Source organism: Strix uralensis, chromosome 40, assembly GCF_047716275.1.
Source record: "Strix uralensis isolate ZFMK-TIS-50842 chromosome 40, bStrUra1, whole genome shotgun sequence".
NCBI classification, from domain to species: Eukaryota; Metazoa; Chordata; class Aves; order Strigiformes; family Strigidae; genus Strix; species Strix uralensis.
The window spans coordinates 739,607-759,581 of NC_134011.1; the positions used below are offsets into that span (position 1 = coordinate 739,607).

Below are 19,975 nucleotides of genomic sequence, written 5' to 3' on the forward strand. Positions count from 1 at the left end.
AGAGAGACCTGGACAGGCTGGAGCAATGGGCTAAGGCCAACTGTAGGAGTTTAACTAAGGCCAAATGCCGGGTGCTGCACTTGGGCCACAACAACCCCCAGCAGCGCTACAGGCTTGTGGAGGAGTGTCTGGAGAGCTGCCAGTCAGAGAGGGACCTGGGGGTGTTGATTGAGAGCCGGCTGAACATGAGCCAGCAGTGTGCCCAGGTGGCCATGAAGGCCAGTGGCATTCTGGCTTGTATCAGAAATAGCATGGCCTGCAGGGACGGGGAAGGGATCTTACCCCTGTACTCGGCAGTGGTGAGGCCGCACCTCGATTTCTGTGTTCAGTTTTGGGCCTCTCCCTACAAAAAGGACATTGAACTACTTGAGCGTGTCCAAAGAAGGACAACGAAGCCGGTGCAGGGTGTGGAGCACATGTCGTACGAGGAACGGCTGAGGGAACTGGGGTTGTTTAGTCTGGAGAAGAGGAGGCTGAGGGGCGACCTCATTGCCCTCTACAAGTACGTGAAAGGAGGTTGCAGAGAGCTGGGGATGAGTCTCTTTAACCAAGTAACAAGAGGCGGGTTGACATAGCACTTAGGGATATAGTGTAGTTGGGATCTGTCAGTGCTAGGTTAACGGTTGGACTAGATGATCTTCAAGGTCCTTTCCAACCTAGATGATTCTGTGATCATTATTTGAAACAGATACCAATCCAATTAAGTGATTCATGATTCATGCTATTCTTGGTGTCCCTCAGAGGTCTTCTGCAATAAAGCAGCAGAACTTGCCTCTCTCAGGCAAATGAAATTAATACTGGACAGAAAATTAGAATGATGGAATTATCCAGTGAATATTTATCCTATGCTCCTTCCCTAGGGCATTGGATGTTACTCATGAATGTGCATTCAGTGGGGTTTTTAGTACCAGTGGTACACTTCCCACAGTGGGAAGTTCTACTAAGACAGGTTGTCCAGGGAAGTGTGCTGGATTCCTAGAATTATCTGGTCCCTTTAATGAGGGAACTAGAGAGGGAGCCTTCAGGCAAAAGGCAGTAATTTTGGGGCATCCATTTACTCCCCATCTGTCACTTTGACAGCTTCCCATAGGCGGATATCCCAATTTCCCTCCTGTGGTTTCAAAAGTCATTTTAAGAGACCATTTGTTCTTTCTACAATTCCATTGGCCTTTGGATAGTATGGAGTGTGGAAGACCCATTTAATCCCTTCGCTTCGTGCCCAATCCTGTACGATTCTGGCGGTGAAGTGGGAGCCATTGTCAGATTGTATTTCTTGTGGTTTTGGAAAAATTCCAAACCATTCATGCAGTGTTTTCAGAGTTTTTTCTCCTGTAGCTTTGTTAAAAGCTTCGGCTTGGACTAGCCCTGATGTTATTTCCACTCCCACCAGCACAAAGCGTTTTCCTCCTGATTTCTTAAAGGGGCCGATATAATCTACCTGCCAAGCATCCCACAAGTCTTTACCCTCTCTTAAATGCAGAGGATCATCCTCTAAGGGGTGTCTTTCAAGCCGTGTACGGCACTGTTCACAGGCTGATATGCAGGTTTTACACATTTCCCTAGTGACAGGCCAACCTCGGGCAAGGGCTTCATGATACAGATCTTTAGCTCCCGTATGTTTACGTTTTATATGCAACCATTCTAGCAAACGATCCAAATCTTCTGTGATCTGGTCCTTTTGTACAGGAGCTAGCTAATTCATCAGCTTTGTTGTTCCATTCTCCTGCTAATGGTGAGCTAATGTAGGGGAATGTTTGTATCCCTGAGGCAGTTGGGTGAAGGTAGATTGTTGTCCCTCCCACATAAAAGCAAAACAATCTCTCTTCTGGTCACAAAGGTATCATGAAAAACATATCTTTAACATCTCTGGTTGCCATGATCGGATGAGCTTTCTCCTGAATTGTTATTACCAGTTCGGCCATATTAGGGACTGCGGCAGTTAGAGGGTCTGTGTTAGCATTCAGCCTTCGAAAATCTTCTGTGAGCCTCCACTTCCCATTAGGTTTTTTCACTGGCCATACCAGCAAGTTGAAAGGAGAATGGGTATTTATCACCACTTCTTGCTCCCGCATCTCCTGCATGACTGGTTTGATGCCTTCCTTTGTTCCCAGGGGGAGGGGATATTGTTTAACATTAGTTACTTTGCTAAACGGCAGAGCGGGTGCAGTTTGAAGTAGCCTGATGTTCAGTTGCGGTGTCCCGAAAGTCCACAACAATCCTTCTGAATCCTCCCACTCCCTTCCTTTAAGGGCATCTATTCCTAACAAGTTAGTCAGAATGTTCCCAACCACCATGTTAATAGTGATCATGCTTTCCTCTCCCAGCAGCGTTAGCTTTACCGGAGCAACATTCATAACCTCTGTTGACCCTAAAGCATTCAGGACACAAACGTTTCACTTAGAGGAAATCACCCCACACCTCTGTGCATCTTCCTCAGTCAGGGCAGAGATCTGTGCACCGGTGTCGATTAAAAAGGTTACGGGTGCACACTTAGGACCTACAATAGCTGTAATCAATAAATCACCTCTATTAGTTTTAGTGAGCTGTCGGATATAATTCCATCCTCCGTTCCCCCGCCCACTGCTAAGGAATGGAGGTTCTAGTTTCCCTGCTGACTTTTCCCGTCGCCCGTGCTCTCTGCAGAGGGGGCTGTGGGCATGACAGGAGAGATTTCTCTATTTGACTGTGAGTGCTGTGGGTGTTGTTTCGGACCATACCACTTTGATATCAGCTTACTCAGCTTATTAAGGGGTAAACCATCCATTACATCCCTGGGAACTCCCTTTTTAACTCCCAAAGCCCACTGTTGTTGTCGAGTCAGGGGCTGTCCTCCTCCTCCCCCTGTTTTAGAGTGGGAGTAGTCAGCAACAGTGGCGTGGTCAGCGGGGGCGGTTACAGTTTTACTAACAGAAAGGAGTAGATCTTTAGCTCCTATTTGATGGATTCCTTATGATTTCTCCTCCAGAGTTCTCACAGGACCGTATTTTCTGCTATAGTCTATCAATTCCTGTGCTACATCTCTGCATGTCCACATCCTTTTATGTTTTGAGTGGGAAGGAGCTGAGCTATGATTGAAAGGTGAATCTGTGCCAGCATTAGTTTCATCTCTGATGCCTTTTATAAAGCTCTCCAGCTTTTCTGCAGGGTCTAAAAATGCTATGGTCCTTTGGAGATCAATCCCGGTAGATTTGAGTGACTCTGGGAGTCCCCTTATCAAAGGAGTCATGATTTCAGGATTCACCGACAACATCATTGGGGATTCACATCTGGGAACTAACTTCCTTTCACGTATCATTTGCAGGCAGGCTGCTTTGTGTACACTTTCTAGCAATTGATCAATTGTGCCTGTGATTGCCAGGGGATCCCCCCTGTCTAAAGGGTTCAACCCTCCGGCCCAATAGGCAGCCTGCTGGGTTAGGGACCATGGGGCACGTCTATCCCCTGTTGTTAAAAAGATGCTGTGGCCCCAGTAACCACTAGCTTCCTTTTCATTTAACTGAATTTGGTCCCCTCTGGTTAAAGATACATGCCACACATACTCTGTTTTGGATTCTTTGGGAAGGCACCCATATTCTCTTTTCATTTTGGCCAATTCAGTGGGAGTAATGGTATCTCTTTAGTTGTAATATGTGGGTCATTATCCTCATCATTTATATAAGCATATTCTGCTTTAATCAAAGGTCTCACTCGGGGGTTCTCCCTGAAGCGTTTCCTTGCTTCTTTTAGTTCCTTTGGGGGGTATATCTGACTTATTTGCCAAATACCTATCTCTTCCATCTTCATTTCTATCTCAATGATTCAGGAGACTTTGAAAATTCTTCTCTTAAGGCATCTTTTAGACAGCGATTTTCTTCCTCTTTTTCCTCTGTCTGCTGTTTGAACAAGCAAATTACTCTCTCTTTCTCTGCTAACTGCTCTTCTTTCTCTGCTAACTGCTCTTCCAGGTTGGAGATTGTTTTCTGCAAAAGTTGTACCAAATTTTCAAGGGATTCTATGATTTGTTTTTCATGGCTATGCCGTTTATAATGGTCTTCAATTGCTGCAACCAGGCTGGCTCCAAGAACTGCACAGATTATCGCTTTGCATTTACCTGACCATAATCTAGCCTCATTATGTATAGAAATCACTCGGTCTGTTACACTCTGCAAATTTGTCCAATTCTCTCGAGCCCACTCTTCCCTGGGTGGGGAGGCTCGAGCTCTGTGGTGGTTTGACAAAAGCAGTTTTAATATAAGCAAAGTGAAGCAAAGGTACGCGGGCGGAAACAAAAAAAAAAAAAGAAAACAGATTTATTCTCTACTTCCCATGAACAGGTGATGTCAGGCCTTCTCAGGAAGCAGGGCTCCAATACATGTAGTGGTTGCCTCGGAGGACCAAGGGTGACCCCACCCCCTTCCTCCTTTCTCCCAGCTTTATACTCGAGCAGACGTCATATGGTATGGAATATCCCTTTGGTCAGCTCGGGTCAGCTGTCCTGGTTGTGTCCCCTCCCAAGATCTTGCCCACCCCGTCCCACTGTGGGGGGAAAAATGTCGGAAAGAGCCTTGGTGTTGTGTAAGCACTACTCAGCAGTAGCCACAACACCAGTGTGCTATCAACACCCTGCCAGCTCCCAACATAAAACACAGCACCATGAGGGCTGCTACAGGGGAAAACCAATTCTGGCTCAGCCAGACCCAGTACAGCCTCCATACTTTGCCAAGAGTGCATAGAACGAGTCAAGATTTTTACTAACTGAGAGTTTTGATAACCATCCTTTTCAGTCATTCTTATTACAAAGGGGCCAAACTCACTTTGGGGAGGTTAAACTTAGTTACACCACACACACAACAACTGCTGCATCACCCTTCTCTTCCCCAAGTGGCTGAAGGGACTAAAATCTACCATGGGGAGTCAAAACTTAGTTACACACAAGTGCAGACTTTCTCAGCTTGTCCCTTCAACTTCCCCGGGTAGTCGACCTCATCTATTGAGGACAGTAACCCCTTTTGCACTAAGAGATCCTTCCACTTGATCCTGATAGACAGAGCCCTCAATTCGAGTTTGGGAAGCAATACACCGAGGCGTGTGAGGTGTGTGGGAATCTCAAATCGCCCCCCTTGCTTTCTGGACACCTCTCACCCTTTCGGGTGTAGGGTCAGGTGCGGCTGGAGCGAAACGTTCTCCCCCTGTTACAGACCACACATAACCTGCACCCCCCTGTCTCTCAGGATCCTGTCCGTGATGCCAGTTTAATGTCACGGTCCACTCGGCGGACACGTGATGGTTCGAGTTTGCTACAATCTTGAAAGTGCAACATTAAGGTGACTAACACCAAATGGGATAGCAGTAAACAAACAGTAAAACTTTATTGTGTTGCCTGTGAAGCGGCATGCAATAGTTAGAGATGGGTGAAAGAAAGGAGAAAAGTAAAGTTTAGAGAGAGGAGGAAGAGAGGTTATAGCTACCACCGCTGATCTCAAGACGTCCTAACAGTTCCAGGTCCAGCTGATGCTACGTCGTCGATCGTCGTGATCCTTGGTGGGGAAGCTTCCAGTTTTCATTGCCAAGACGTCATCTTTTATGCTTAGTAACACACCTTGCTCCACCTCTGCCTCAGGGGTCTCCGCCCTTCTCAGAATTCAATTATCATATCTCCACCCTTCTCGCATGAGGCCATCGCACATGCGCAGAGGGGAGTGTCTGAGGTGTGGTCAGTCTTGGAGGCGGGTAACCTTCAACCAGGAGGTGTGCTTTGGTATTATAATGAAGCAAAGTTCATCTAAGGTTCATGATTTCTTCATCAATGTTATGGCAACAGTTGTGATCCATCTTTTTTGACAGTGGCTATGCGATTATCTCTAACATCTCCGGCTAGGCCAGGTACCGAACAATAGCACAGCACTCTGTACTGCATGGCTCAGGCACCGAAGAACAGCACTGCACTCCCTGCACCACAGGGGTTAGCACTCAGAAGAACAGCACAGCACTGGCTGTGCCACACAGTTCTGCATTCAGGAGCCTTTGCACCACATTCCGCTCCAGGGATCCACAACTGTGTTCCAAACAGTCCATTGTCGGGTACCTCACTGTCCATGTCCCCGATGACAATGTTGAGACAATGCTGATCTTCTGACCGACTCTTACAGGTGCATGGAAAGGGGGGGAGGGAGGTGTGTGTGTCATGGAAATGGGGAAGGTGGAAATGGAGGGGGGGGGGGAGAAGCATCGAGGGACCAGGGCAGCGTGAGGGGAAACGGGGGGGGGGGGGGGGGGGAGTGGGAGGAGCCACCTGAGGGGTTCTGGGACTGGGGGGGGTCTCTGGGGGACCCCGAGGCGGGGGGGGTGGGTGTCTGGGGAGCCCCGGGCCAAGGGGGGGATCTCTGGGGGGCCCCGTGTGGGCCCCGGGAGGCCCCGGACTCACAGCGGATCTCCCGCTCCATGTTCATCCCCCGCCGCTGCCACCACAGCCGCCCACCCCGCCCCACCCCACCCCGCCGCCATTGGCCCACGCTCCACCAATCCGAGCGGGGAAGGGCGGGAGACAACCGCTCACATTGGTCAATATGGGAGATGAACCGGCCGCAGGGGATGACAGGAAGTGTGACGGAACCCCCACCCCGGCGGAAGGACCCAGTGCTCCCAGTGCTCCCAGTAGCTACCAGTTCTTCCCAGTGCCCTCCCCAGTGCCCCCAGCGGTCCCAGTGCTCCCAAGTACACTCATCCCAGTGGCCTCAGTGCCTCCCGTGCCCCCCAGTAGCTCCCAGTGCTCCCCAGTATCCCCAGACCAATGGCCCCCGTGCCCCCCAGTATCTCCCAGTGCACTCCAGTACCACCCAGTGCTCCACACTATCCCCCAGCCCAGACGCCCCAATGCACTCCAGTGGCTCCCAGTACCTCCCCAGTGATGCAAGGAAATGATCACCTACTTTGCAACTTATTTACTTATAGCAACTTATAATGATTTCTGAATATTGCTTAATAATCCTGCTTGCCCTGACTGTTCTGTGGAAGCTTACCAATCACTACTGTGTTCATCAAAACAAAGCAGTTTTCTGTGGAAACTTACCAACAATTACTATGTTCGGCAAAAATAAGAGATGTGTCCTTGGAAAGCAGATGTGCTCTAGCAAGTTTATGGATCAACAGCCATATATGGGCAGTAGAAATTAATAGACTGGTGCTTTTAGATAAGATAGACATGGTAAACTGGCTGAAAACGCTCTTGCTATTCAAGAAATTGGCCAAGAGAATCTGCGCATGCTATGAGGAAAAGTACAAGGTGAGAAAGACTGTGAGCCTTCCTCCCGAAGACCCCCGAAGACACCCACCAGGAGGCAATGCGCAGGTGCAAACATAACATAAACTGCTGACACCAGCCTCTAGAACTAACCCGGCCTTATTTACGCATATGTATGCTTGTGTTATGTAATCCAATGAATATGTATATCCACACTCAATAAGTTTTTCGTAAAATGTGTTGTGGGTGTGCAAGCTTTGTGGAGAAATCCCCTTGCACCCCGGCACCAGGGGTAGGTATGCAAACATACCTGCTTTAAAACTCTATTTGAGTTGTAGAGTCTGTTTTCCGCAAGTCACCAGTACCCCCAGCCCTGTGGCCCTAGTGCTCCCAGTGCACTCCAGTAGCTCCCAGTACTCCCCAGTATCCCCAGACCATTGGTCCCCGTGCTCCCGTGCCCCCCAGTACCTCTCAGTGCTCCCCAGTCCAGTGGCCCCAGTGCTCCCAATGCCCCCCAGTGCACTCCAGTGGCTCCCAGTGCTCCCCAGTACCACCAGCCCAGTGGTCCCAGTGCTCTCCAGTTCCCCCCAGTGCACTTTAGTAGCTCCCAGTCCTCCCCAGTATCCCCTTATGCTCAGGTTGGTGTCCCCCAATGGCCCCCCCAGTACTCCCAGTGCCCCCGATCCCAGCCCTGCCACCACACGGCCCAGTGCTCCCAGTAGCCCCAGTCTGACATCCCAGTTCAGCTTCACTGGTGTTCCCAGTACCCTCAGTGTGCCTCAACAGCTCCCAGTATCCCCCACCTCATGTCTCCCAGTATTCCCAGTACCTGCCCCCCAACGCTGCAGCCCAGGTATGTCCAGTTTCACCAGTATTCCCTACATCCAGCCCAGTTCTCCCAGTAAGCCCACACAGCCCCAGCCCAGCGTCCCCAGTTTCCCCAGTAACCCCAGCCCAGTGCACCCAGTTACCCCCCAGTCCATCACTAATTACCACAGACCAGGGAAGAGCTAATTAGCACGGGGGGGGGGGGCACCCCAAAAGTGAGGGGAGAGCCCCATGTGACCTAATGGCCCCCCCTCCCCCCCAAGAGCCATTTTGGGGGGATTTTTCCCCATCTCGGCCCCCGGGGGGGGGCAGGATCGGGCCCTCAACCCTCACGGGTTGGGGCAGACACCCCAGAGAGGGGGCTCCTCTGCCTTTCCCAAGCCCCGGGGGTGTCCCCAAAGTGAGAGGAGGGGGGTGACGCCCCCACCTCACGGTTTAATGCGTTAAAAATAATTAATAAAATTGCTAACGAGGCAGGAGGGCGGTCCTGCCAATCACATAAAAACCCTCCAGTTTTGGTTAAAAAAAGAAAAACCTCCAATTTTGGTAAAAGCCCCCCAAAACCCCCTCCAGTTTTGGTAGGAAAAAGCTCTCAAACACCTCCAAATTTGGTCAAAAACCCCCTCCAACAACCTCCTATTTTGGCTAAACACACACACCCCCGCTCTCAACTCTCCAATTTTGGTAAAAAACCCCAAACCCTCCAGTTTTGGTAACACACACCCCTCCCCTAAACCCCTTCAAATTTTGGTAAAAAAGCCCAACCCAATAACCTTCCAATTTTGGTAAAAAAAAAAAAAAAAAAAAAAAAAAAACCATCAAATTCTGGTAAAAGAACTCCAACAACCTTCCAATTACGGTAAAAAAACCCTCAACCAGACCTTTCAATTTTGGTAAAAAGAAAAAAAAGCCCCAAACTCCTCCAGTTTTGTTAAAAAACTCCAGGAAAAGAGGCCAGCTGCCACCCGGGCCCAGGTCAGCACTGACTTCGTTAGCAGCGCTGCATTTTTAATTGCGGGGGGGGGGGGGGGGGGGCGGGTGTGGGAGGGTGAGAGGAGTTCTCATGGGGGCCCCCTGCTGGGATCTCACCATTTCCCAACCTTCACAAAAACCCCACCAAAATAATTGGAAAATTCCCATGTTTTTTTATTCCACTGGTAAAACAGCCGGAGGCCCCACTGTACAGAACGCTCCCTGCGGTCCCCACCAAACCCCCAAACCCACAAACCCCGTCACTATTGCAGAAGGATCAGACGCTGTCGACGCCGGCGCATGCAGGTTTACCTCAATATTTTTGTTTTTTTGCGCATGTGTGTATGTTTGTTTTGTTGGGGGTTTTTGCCATTTTCCAAACACTTATTTGGCCAAATTGTGGCAGCGACACCTGCAGGGAGGGGCTGGGGGTGTTGTTTTTTCCTCCCCCCCGCTGCCCAGAGTCTTTATTTTTGGATTTGAAATATAAAAAGCTGCAGGTTGATGTTTTAATTAATATTAATATAACATTATATTAATATAAAACCCAGGAGATGTGAATGTCAGAACTTCACAGCTTTGCTGACAAAGACATCATGAGAGTCAGTTGCTGGAAGCTGAAGTTGTACAAAATCAGTCTTGAAATAGCATTTGGTTTTCTATTTGTGAAGATGATGAAATATTTGATAGTGACTGGCCACAGAGCAGCTCTCGGTGTCTTGACCCACAGCGGGTTGAGCAGCTCAAAAGTGTTTAGAGATCGTGAGACAGAGGAGGGCACCCTGGAATGAAACTTCCAGGAATTCTGGGAAAGAAGTTCTGATCTAACAGATGAAAAGAAACACTTGCTATGAAGTTCTGACATTCAATGGCTCAAGACAATTACTGTAAGAATAAGAAAAAATACCATTTTGCCTTTTTGTTGATCACACTGCAGGTAACATAAAGCTGTGCTTTCCAAGGAGCATCTCCCAGATTTCTTGAGACTTTGGCCATTTAGCCTAGAGAAACTCTTTTGTTTTTTCTATGAAACATATCCTGCTATATAGAACAAACACAGAAAGTATCAGATTACAGATAGTTGGGTGATGTTGCCCACATAAAATGTTGAGAACTTCCCAGGAAGGGTTAAACTACCGATAGCAGGCTGCAGCGTGGTTTTCTGGATACTCATTTTACCACTTTATTTCAAAATTTTGGCATTCTTAATAAGACTCGTGGCCACCTCAGGTTTTTCCAGTGATTTTTGCTTGGCCTTTTGTGAGGGAAAAGGAGAGATTTGCTGTAACTGGAATTCATCGTCACTTCTGAGCCGAATCCTCGCAGCTAATGCAGAACCTGTCGCTAAAACAGTTTGCTTGGAGTTCGTGGCCTAAATCTGCTAAATCCGTGACTTTGCCAAATTCTGCAGGATGCCGAGATAAAGTTGCATGTGGGGGAACCGAGCTCCTGATGCACAGCATCAGTTTATCATGTTGTGACTGACGCTGTTTCGCTTACTGGAAAAAACAAACCTGCCTTCACGGCTGTGACATGCCTGGCCCATTGAAATCTCTGCTTTAAGTGTTAGACTGCCTCAGGCTCCTGAACACACAAGGGTTGAGTCAATGTTCCAATCACAAAAACTGTGACAAATGCCCAAGATTATGGCAAGAAAGCTGCTGTATTTATAAGGACGCTAAAGTGAGGTTTGTTTTTCTGTTTCCAGATCATCATGCACGTGTTCTGCACATACCTCGACTCCAGGCTGCCACCTCACCCCGAATATCCCGACGGCAAAACCTTCACTTCCCAACACTTCATTCAGACACCAGATAAACCAGGTACCGGCACTCACATTGAGCTGCCCTTGGCCTCTGGGATCATGTCAGCACCCTTGAAATCCCCGATGCCTTTGAAACATTTCATTCGCAGACACTTCCCATGAAAAAGTGTTTTGCACCTACCAGAGCAGCATCAATCCACCCCACTATGAGCAGATCTACCAGCATCACATCAAAAACCTGCCCCAGGTATGGTGGTGGTAGCGGTGTCCTCCGGTTGTCGAGAAACCTGATTTGGATCTGATTTGGGGGTTGGGTTTTTTTTCAGTTCTAGCCACTTTTATTGACTGTTGACACGTAGGCTGGCTCAGTGCAGGCAGTAAACCTTACCTTGGCCTTTGACCATGATGTTCACAGAATCACAGAATCGCCTAGGATGGAAAGCACCTTGAAGATCATCTAGTCCAACCGTTAACCTAGCACTGACAGTTCCCAACTACACCATATCCCGAAGCGTTAAGTCGACCCTTCTCTTAAACACCTTCAGGGATGGGGACTCCACCACCTCCCTGGGCAGCCCATTCCAACGCCTAATAACCCGTTCTGTAAAGAAATGCTTCCTAATATCTAGTCTAAACCTTCCCTGGCGCAACTTGAGGCCATTCCATCTTGTCCTATCACTTGTTACTTGGTTAAAGAGACTCATCCCCAGCTCTCTGCAACCTCCTTTCAGGTAGTTGTAGAGGGCGATGAGGTCTCCCCTCAGCCTCCTCTTCTCCAGACTAAACAACCCCAGTTCCCTCAGCCGTTCCTCGTACGACACGTACTCCAGACCCTGCACCAGCTTCGTTGCCCTCCTTTGGACACGCTCGAGTAATTCAATGTCCTTTTTGTAGGGAGGGGCCCAAAACTGAACACAGTAATCGAGGTGCAGCCTCACCACTGCCGAGTACAGGGGTAAGATCCCTTCCCCGTCCCTGCTGGCCACGCTATTTCTGATGCAAGCCAGGATACCATTGGCCTTCATGGCCACCTGGGCACACTGCTGGCTCATGTTCAGCTGGCTCTCAATCAACACCCCCAGGTCCCTCTCTGACTGGCAGCTCTCCAGACACTCCTCCACAAGCCTGTAGCACTGCTGGGGGTTGTTGTGGCCCAAGTGCAGCACTCGACATTTGGCCTTAGTGAAACTCCTACAATTGGCCTTAGCCCATTGCTCCAGCCTGTCCAGGTCTCTCTGCAGAGCCTCCCTACCCTCGAGCAGATCCACACTCCCACCCAACTTGGTGTCGTCTGCAAACTTACTGAGGGTGCACTCCATCCCCTCGTCTAGATCATCAATAAAGATGTTAAACAGGAGTGGCCCCAAAACCAAGCCCTTGGGGGACACCACTCATGACCGGCTGCCAACTGGATTTAACTCCGTTCACCACCACTCTTTAGGCCCGGCCATCCAGCCAGTTTTTTACCCAGCAAAGCGTGTGCCCATCCAAGCCACGAGCAGCCAGTTTCGCCAGGAGAATGCTGGGGGAAACGATGTCAAAGGCCTTACCAAAGTCAAGGTAGACAACATCCACAGCCTTTCCCTCATCCGATAAGAAGGTCTCCCTGTCATAGAAGGAGATCAGGTTTGTCAAGCAGGACCTGCCTTTCATAAACCCATGCTGACTGGGCCTGATCATCTGGTTGCCCCACATGTGTTGTACGACGGTACTCAGGATGAGCTGCTCCATCAGCTTCCTGGGCACCAAAGTCAAGCTGACAGGCCTGTAATTTCCCTGATCTTCCTTCTGACCCTTCTTATATATGGGTGTTACGCTGGCCAGTTTCCAATCTGTTGGGACCTCCCCGGTCAGCCAGGACTGCTGGTAAATGATGGAAAGCGGCTTGGCGAGCACCCCAGCCAGCTCCTTCAGCACCCTCGTGTGTATCCCATCCGGTCCTATGGGACTTGTGTATGTCTGTGCGATGCAGTAGGTCACTGACAATCTCCTCCTGGAATGCGGGAGGGTCGTTCTCCCAGTCTCTGTCTTCTGCCTGAGGAGGCTGGATTCCCTCAATACAGCTAGTCTTGCTACTAAAGACTGAGGCAAAGAAGGCATTAAGCACCTCAGCCTTTTCCTCTTCACTTGTTACCATCTTTCCTCCTGCGTCTAGCAGGGGATGGAGGCTCTCTCTAGTCTTTCTTTTGCTGCTCACATACTTATAGAAACATATCTGTGGTCCTTAATTGCTCAAGCTAGATTAATTTCCAGCTGGGCTTTAGACCTCCTCATTTCCGCCCTGCATAGCCTCACAGCATCTTTGTAATCACTGTGAGTGACTAGCTCCTTCTTCCAAAAGCTGTAAACTCTCCTTTTCTCCCTGAGTTGCAGCCAAAGCTCCCTGTTCAGCCAGGGTGGCCTTCTCTGTCACCAGTTTCTCTTACAGCACCCGGGGACCGCCTGCTCCTGAGCCATTAACGCTTCCTTCTTAAAGAGTGCCCAGCCTTCCTGGACCCCTATACCCTTCAGGACTGTCTCCCAAGGCATCCTGTCGAGCAGGTGCCTAGACAAGACAAAGTCAGCTCTTTGGAAGTCCAGGATGTCAGTTCTGCTTTGCCCTCTCCTGGCTTCTCTAACAATAGAGAACTCTATTATTGCTTGATCGCTGTGCCCCTCTGACCGCCACATCATCCACCAGTCCTTCTCTCTTCACAAAGAGGAGATCCAGCAGGGCACCTTCTCTTGTTGGTTCTCTCACCAGTTGCATCAGGAAGTTATCTCCCACCCTTTCCAGGAATCTCTGGGACTGGTCCCGCTCTGCTGTGTTCTATTTCCAGCAGATGTCTGGGAAGTTAAAGTCTCCCACAAGAACAAGGGCAAGCGATCGTGAGATTTCTCCTACGTGCCTATAGAATATTTCATCCACCTCTCTGTCCTGGGTGGGTGACCTATAGTAGACTCCTACTACAACATCTGCCCTGTTGACCTTCCCCCTGATTATAACGCAAAGACACTCTGCCCTGTCTTCACTACACTTGCGCTCAAAGCAATCATAACAGTCCTTAACATACAGCGCCACACCACTGTCTCTCCTTCCTTGTCTACCCCTCCTAAAGAGCTTGTAGCCATCTATTGGCACACTCACTCCAGTCATGGCAGACATCCCACCATGTTTCTGTAATAGCCACTACATCATAATTTTCCTGTTTCGTCATGGTTTCAAGCTCCTCCTGTTTGTTACCCATGCTGTGTGTATTGGTATACATGCACTTCAGATGGGCTGGTCTTTTGCCCTCTTCCCCCTTCAAATCTAGTTTAAAGCTCTGTCAATGAGCCCAGCTAACTCCTGACCCAAGATCCTCTTCCCCCTCTGGGACAGGTGCATCCCATCTAATGCCAAAAGGTCCGGCGTCCTGTATACTAACCCATGATTGAAAAATTCAAAGCCCTGACAGTAAGACAAGTTACGTTGGAGCCACAAGTTCATCTGTTGATTTCTCCTGTATTCTTCTTCATGCATCCCCACAACTGAAGGGATGGAGAAGAACATAATTTGTGCCCCTGACCCCTTGTGGCTGGTGCATCCGCCCAGTGAAAACAGAGCTTCTTTGCTGCTGAAGCATGGCAGCTTCTGGCTGTCTTTGTTTTCAAGGTCTCGCGGTAGTTGAGACCTTTGACCAATGGGAGCCACTATTGACTACAGGTCAGATTCGGCCTGGGTATAAATGGAGTCCCCTGGTGGAGCCATTTTGAGCTCGTCCCACTGGAGCTGCACGCTGTGGTCGAGGACTCTCCCCTTGGGTTCGGGACGCCACCCAAGGAAACTCCTCGAGGTGCCTTGGGTCGGGACGCTGCCCTGAGCAGGTCCTCGGGGTTGAGAGCCCTCACTTATCAGGTGAGTGTAGAGCATTTTGGGTTGTCATTAAACCCTAGGTAGTGAAGTTTTGTTTGCGTTTGGGGTTGCCGTTAAACCCCTGGGGTGTGAGGCTTGGTTTTACGTTTCAGGTTCCCGTTAAACCCCAGGAAGTGAAGTTTGCATTTGGGGTTGCCGTTAAACCCCTGGGGAGTGGGGCTTTGTAAAGTGTTTTGGGTTGTTGTTAAACCCCAGAAAGTTATTCTGTTCTCCTCTTGCAGACATCCGAATCTGTAACTTACGGAGACCTGGTTGGTTATTAAAAACTAAATTTATTTATTTTTTTAAAATTGGTGGTGGGTTGTTCATTTGGAAGCCTCCATAACAATTGGCATAGTCAGCTGGATGTCGATAGAGGAGTTGTTACAGAAATATAGTCGTGCCCCTTCTCCTTTAGAGATACAATGGGCGAAAGAGAGGTGGTTTGATCCGGTAGAAGTTTTGAGAAAGTTGGAACAAAGCCGGGGAAGTTGGTGGATAAGCGGAAGTGAGGGAAAATTATGCGCCATATTAGGTGCTTGTTTGATTCAGGCGCAAGATTATTTTGTAGCAGTGGAGAGAGATGCCCTGGAGGAGCAGTTGGAAATTGATCGTTTAAAGTCAGAGTTATTACAAGAAAAAGAGAGAAGGTTGTTATTAGAAAAAAAAATTGAGATTATGCTGGCACGAGCAAAAAAGCCCCCTAGTGTTGTTCAGATTCAAAAGTTAATTACCAGTGTAGATCTTGAGGAGTGGGATGGAGATATTTGGGGATAGTCTGATGAAAGTGGCTTGGAGGAAATAAAGGAGTTGGAGGAAAGATATGTGCGACCTCTCATTAAAACAGAAAGGCATACAGGTCCACAAGGTGGGAACCCCTGAACTACCGTTCACAGAAACCCCGGACGGGACCTGAGCTTGGTGAGCTTCAGGTTAAATACTCGCGTAAACCGGGTGAAACTGAAACTGAGTATTTGTGGAGAGTTTCTTTGACGGGGGGGGATCGAATTCTGTTGAGTGATGATGAGGTGGGAGGTTTCTGGGGTCCCAGAGTGTTTTTAAGTGATGGACCAGCGGGTAACCAGTCAATAACATCCCAAGTGGCTTACTGGGCTGGGGGTGTGGACCCGAAGGAGAGGGCGGAGCCTGTTACTATTAGAGTAAAGGGACTGTCGAAGTTGGCGGAGGAAGTACAAAAGGCGGCTTGTATTCAGGCGATGTATGAGAGGGGGCGGTCTGGAATTCTGCTTGCGGCGCCAGTGGATCCCAGCCACCTTAAACCTCTCATCAGAGGGCTTCTGGATGCCTTAAAGATACATGTCCAGTCCCTCAGAGAAAAGGTGCAAAGAGCTATTGAATGTAATCAGCAAAATTCCTCCAATCCTCATGTACACTTGTTAACATGGGCAGAAGTGTTACATGATTTGGTTGCTTATGGACGAGAGATGGGCTGGACTGATTTGAGTGGGGGCAGTAGTGAAAATCGGAGGGTTTGACAAGTCAGTTGAATGCCCTTCCCTGCTGAACAGCCTGCTCTTATAGAGTTCGAATCGCCCCGAGATAAGCCAGGTCGATTTTATGAGTCAGGAAGGAATGATCTTTGGCAGAAGGCATTGGCACTGGGGGTACCCTGGGCAGTGTTACATGGGCAATCTGCTGATAATATCTTAAAGTTGGTGGAATTGCTGGAGGGGAAAACTCAAGAACAAAGGGAAACACAGGTAACCGTACTCTCTTAGGAAGGGAAAATTAACCCTTTTGTGGTATCGAGGGGGGAGTTGAGAGAGTCAAAAAACTAGTAGCTGCGGTTTGGGGATCAGGCCACCCACTCCGCATGGTGAATTCCTGCCAATGGTCCGCTGACAAGAAACCTTCTTATATACATATCCCTGTGGGTCCTAAACGGATAAGTTTGGAGTTTTTAATTGACACAGGAGCTCAAGTTAGTGTTTTAAATAGACAACAAGCCACTGAATTAGGACTTAAACCATCGAGGAAATTTATAAATATAGTAGGTGTTGACGGGAGCAATAGAAAAATGTCCCCTAGTGAGAACACAATTTTGGTTACCAGGGGAAAAAAAGGATGACAGCGTTGGAAGTGGCTTTAAGTCCTTATAAAGGAAATATATTGGGGTTTGATGTTTTGGCAGGTAAACAGTCGTGTTTGCCAGATGGCAGAGTGTGGAGTTTTGGAGGTAGGGGTATAGGAACTGTTCATGTAAAAACTTTGCAGGTTGCTCCTTTATTACCACAATCTAAAGTGACCTGTGTTTCACAATATCCATTGCCAACTGCTGCTAAACAGGGCATTTTATAAGTGATTAATGATCTTGAAAAAAGAGGAATTATAAGTCGAACACATTCCCCTTGTAACTCTCCAGTTTGGCCAGTCCGCAAGCCAGATGGGCATTGGCAGTTAACAATTGATTATCGGAGGTTGAACAGTAATACTCCATCTTTAACAGCCGCTGTCCCAAGTATATCATCAGTAGTAGCAGCAATACAGGCAGCTGCTCACCTATGGATGGCTGCTTTAGATGTTAAAGATGTTTTTTATGATTCCTCTGAGAGATGAAGATAAGCCTCAGTTTGCTTTTACCTGGGAGGGGATTCAATATACTTTCAACCGACTCCCACAAGGGTATAAGCATTCTCCCACTATTGCTCATAATGCTTTGGCCAAGCTTCTCGACATGGTGGAGGTGCCATTGGGTGTTCACATATACCAGTATATAGATGATATATTGGTGGGTGGAAATACTAAAGAACAGGTAGGACAAGTGGCTGAGATCATTTGGGACCTGCTAACTAAAAACGGGTTAGATATTCCACCCTCTAAGTGCCAAGGTCCTGGACAAGAAATTAAATTTTTAGGAGCCTGGTGGCTGGCTGGAGCAATTGCAGAACCTGATGATACTTTATCAGTTATTGAGAAGGGACAGATACCAGGTAATAAGGTAGAATTGCAGCAACTGCTGGATACATTGGGTTATTGGAGGAAACATATACCAGGGTTTTCGGTAATTGCTCACCCTTTATATGATTTACTTCGGAAAAATAGAGAATGGGATTGGACGTTACAGCATACAGAGGCCCTGAATGTTTTAAAGGATGAACTTAAAACTTATCAGAAGTTGGGGCCCTTACATCCACAGGACCCATTGAGGGTGGAGTGGGGATTTGCAGAACATGCCTCTTATTGTGGTGTGTTCCAGAAAGGACCACAAGGACCGGCTAGACCTCTGTTATTTTCTACCACTTCATTTAAGGAGACTGAACAGCGGTATACAGAGTGGGAAAAGAGACTTTTCTCACTTGTCAGGGCAGTTAAGGAGACGGAGAGGTTATGTACCACGCAGGATATTGTAGTACAAGGCCCTTTTCTTCTTTTAAATTCAGTTCTTAAGGGGTCATCTCCCCCTGAAGGGGTAGCTCAGAAGGCTACGGTACGTAAGTGGTATGCTTATTTAGAGGCAGTTAGTCAGTCATTGCAGTTAAGAGAGGGCCCAGTTAAAATCTCTAAGCTTCAGCAACCTATAAATTTAGATTTGGCTTTGTTAAGTCAACCCTATAAACCTTCCCCAATTAAGGAGGCACCTGAGTTGACTATAGATTCAGATATACATGGAGTTTGGTTCACTGACGCATCTGCCTGTCAGGTGGAATCGAAATGGCAATATAAAGCAGTAGCTTTAGAAATTGGTACTGGTAAGACAATTATAGAGGAGGGAGAACGTAGTATGCAGGTGGGGGAGTTGCGTGCTCTTTTGCTAGCAGTAGAAAATGGTGCCACTGTGATTTATACTGATTCCTATGCAACGTATAAGGGTGCTACAGAGTGGATATGTCAGTGGGAATCTAATCAGTGGCAGATAGGGCATACAGAGGTGTGGAGAGCTGGGGATTGGCAACGATTGTTGGAAATAAGTAGATCGCGACCCCTGAAGGTGGGGTGGGTAAAGGGCCACGCAAGAGATGGAACCCCTGCTGCAAAATGGAATCAACAAGCAGATCATTTGGCCCAAATTAGGGTAATTAATAGTGATAAAGGAGATTGGGATTGGTTGGCTGAGTGGCTACATATTAAGCGAGGTCACTCAGGGAAAACAGATCTTTGTTATGAGTGTCGGTCCCGAGGATGGCCTGTGTCAATGAAGATGTGTGAAGCAATTCTTACAGCTTGTCCACAATGTCAAGTGAGGCTTAAGATTAACCATCCAAATCAAGCACCAGCCCAACATATTAAAGAAGGTAAGGCACTTTGGAGCACCTGGCAAGTTGATTATGTTGGTCCTTTAAAGCCATCTCATGGAAGAAGATACATCTTGGTGGGGGTAGAGGTGGTATTGGGACTAACTATGGTTACAGCTGTTAATGTAGCTACTGGAGACCAAACAATCCGAGTTTTAAGAGGATGGTTTGGCATCTTGCCCATTCCTGAATGTATTCAGAGTGATAATGGGTCACATTGCAGTGGTGCAAGACTGGGCACGAGGGGAAGGTATCAAGTGGGTGTTTCATACACCATATTACCCTCAAGCTAATGGCATGGTTGAGCGAATTAATGGCTTGATTAAGAAACATGCCAATGTTTCATGGCCTAATTGGGACATGAGATTGGCACAAGAGGTTTTTATTGTTAATAACTGCTGCGGACATTATAGGAATCCAAAAATATGAGCATTTTGTCCCATGGGATTGTCAGGTGGTGACAATCATAAGGGTCAGTGTCCCCTGAAAATATATGCAGGCCAGCCTGTCATGGTGAAGTTGCCCTCAGTTGGCATTGTGCCTATGACCCTGGTAAAATCTAGGGGTTTATATGCCTGGGAGGCTTTAGATAAAGGTGGGAAAACCCACCGAATTACTGCCCAATGGATAATCCCTGATTTTTAACTTGATGCCCGGGTTTTGATCCGAGGTCTAGTTCTGTATTTTTTTATTAGGACCTTGGAGGAATGGATGACTTCAACATCCTGCCTGACCGTGGGGATCCATATGGACAATCAAGACTCGGATGACAACGGGGCGGTGAATGAGTCTTGTGAAATTGGCAGCCCTCAGTAGAATGTGATTGGACTTGGTATTGTTATACTGGGCATTGATTGATGTTTGAATTTTTTTTTGTTGGGATGGTTAATCGGCTTTCTCAATTTTGATTGTAAAATGTTGTATGGTTGGACAGTTGGTTGTTTAAGATTTGACTGTATAATTATCAAGGGATGACAATCCGTAATGAGTATGGATACTCACCGGACCGCACTCCCTTTTAACCTTGGAGGCAAGAGGTAACTGTACCACCACATCAAGGAAAC

The 19,975-nt window shown here is 48.0% G+C and overlaps 1 protein-coding gene across 1 annotated transcript; it reads right to left on the reverse strand.

The window, feature by feature from the left end:
• Positions 1-2,947: 2,947 nt before the first annotated feature.
• On the reverse strand, positions 2,948-6,483 carry LOC141937309 (uncharacterized). The gene is given in 4 exon segments (XM_074854894.1): positions 2,948-3,606; positions 3,609-3,748; positions 3,808-4,200; positions 6,404-6,483. Coding segments are annotated over 4 exon segments (1,272 nt in total).
• Between the last annotated feature and the right edge of the window lie 13,492 nt (positions 6,484-19,975).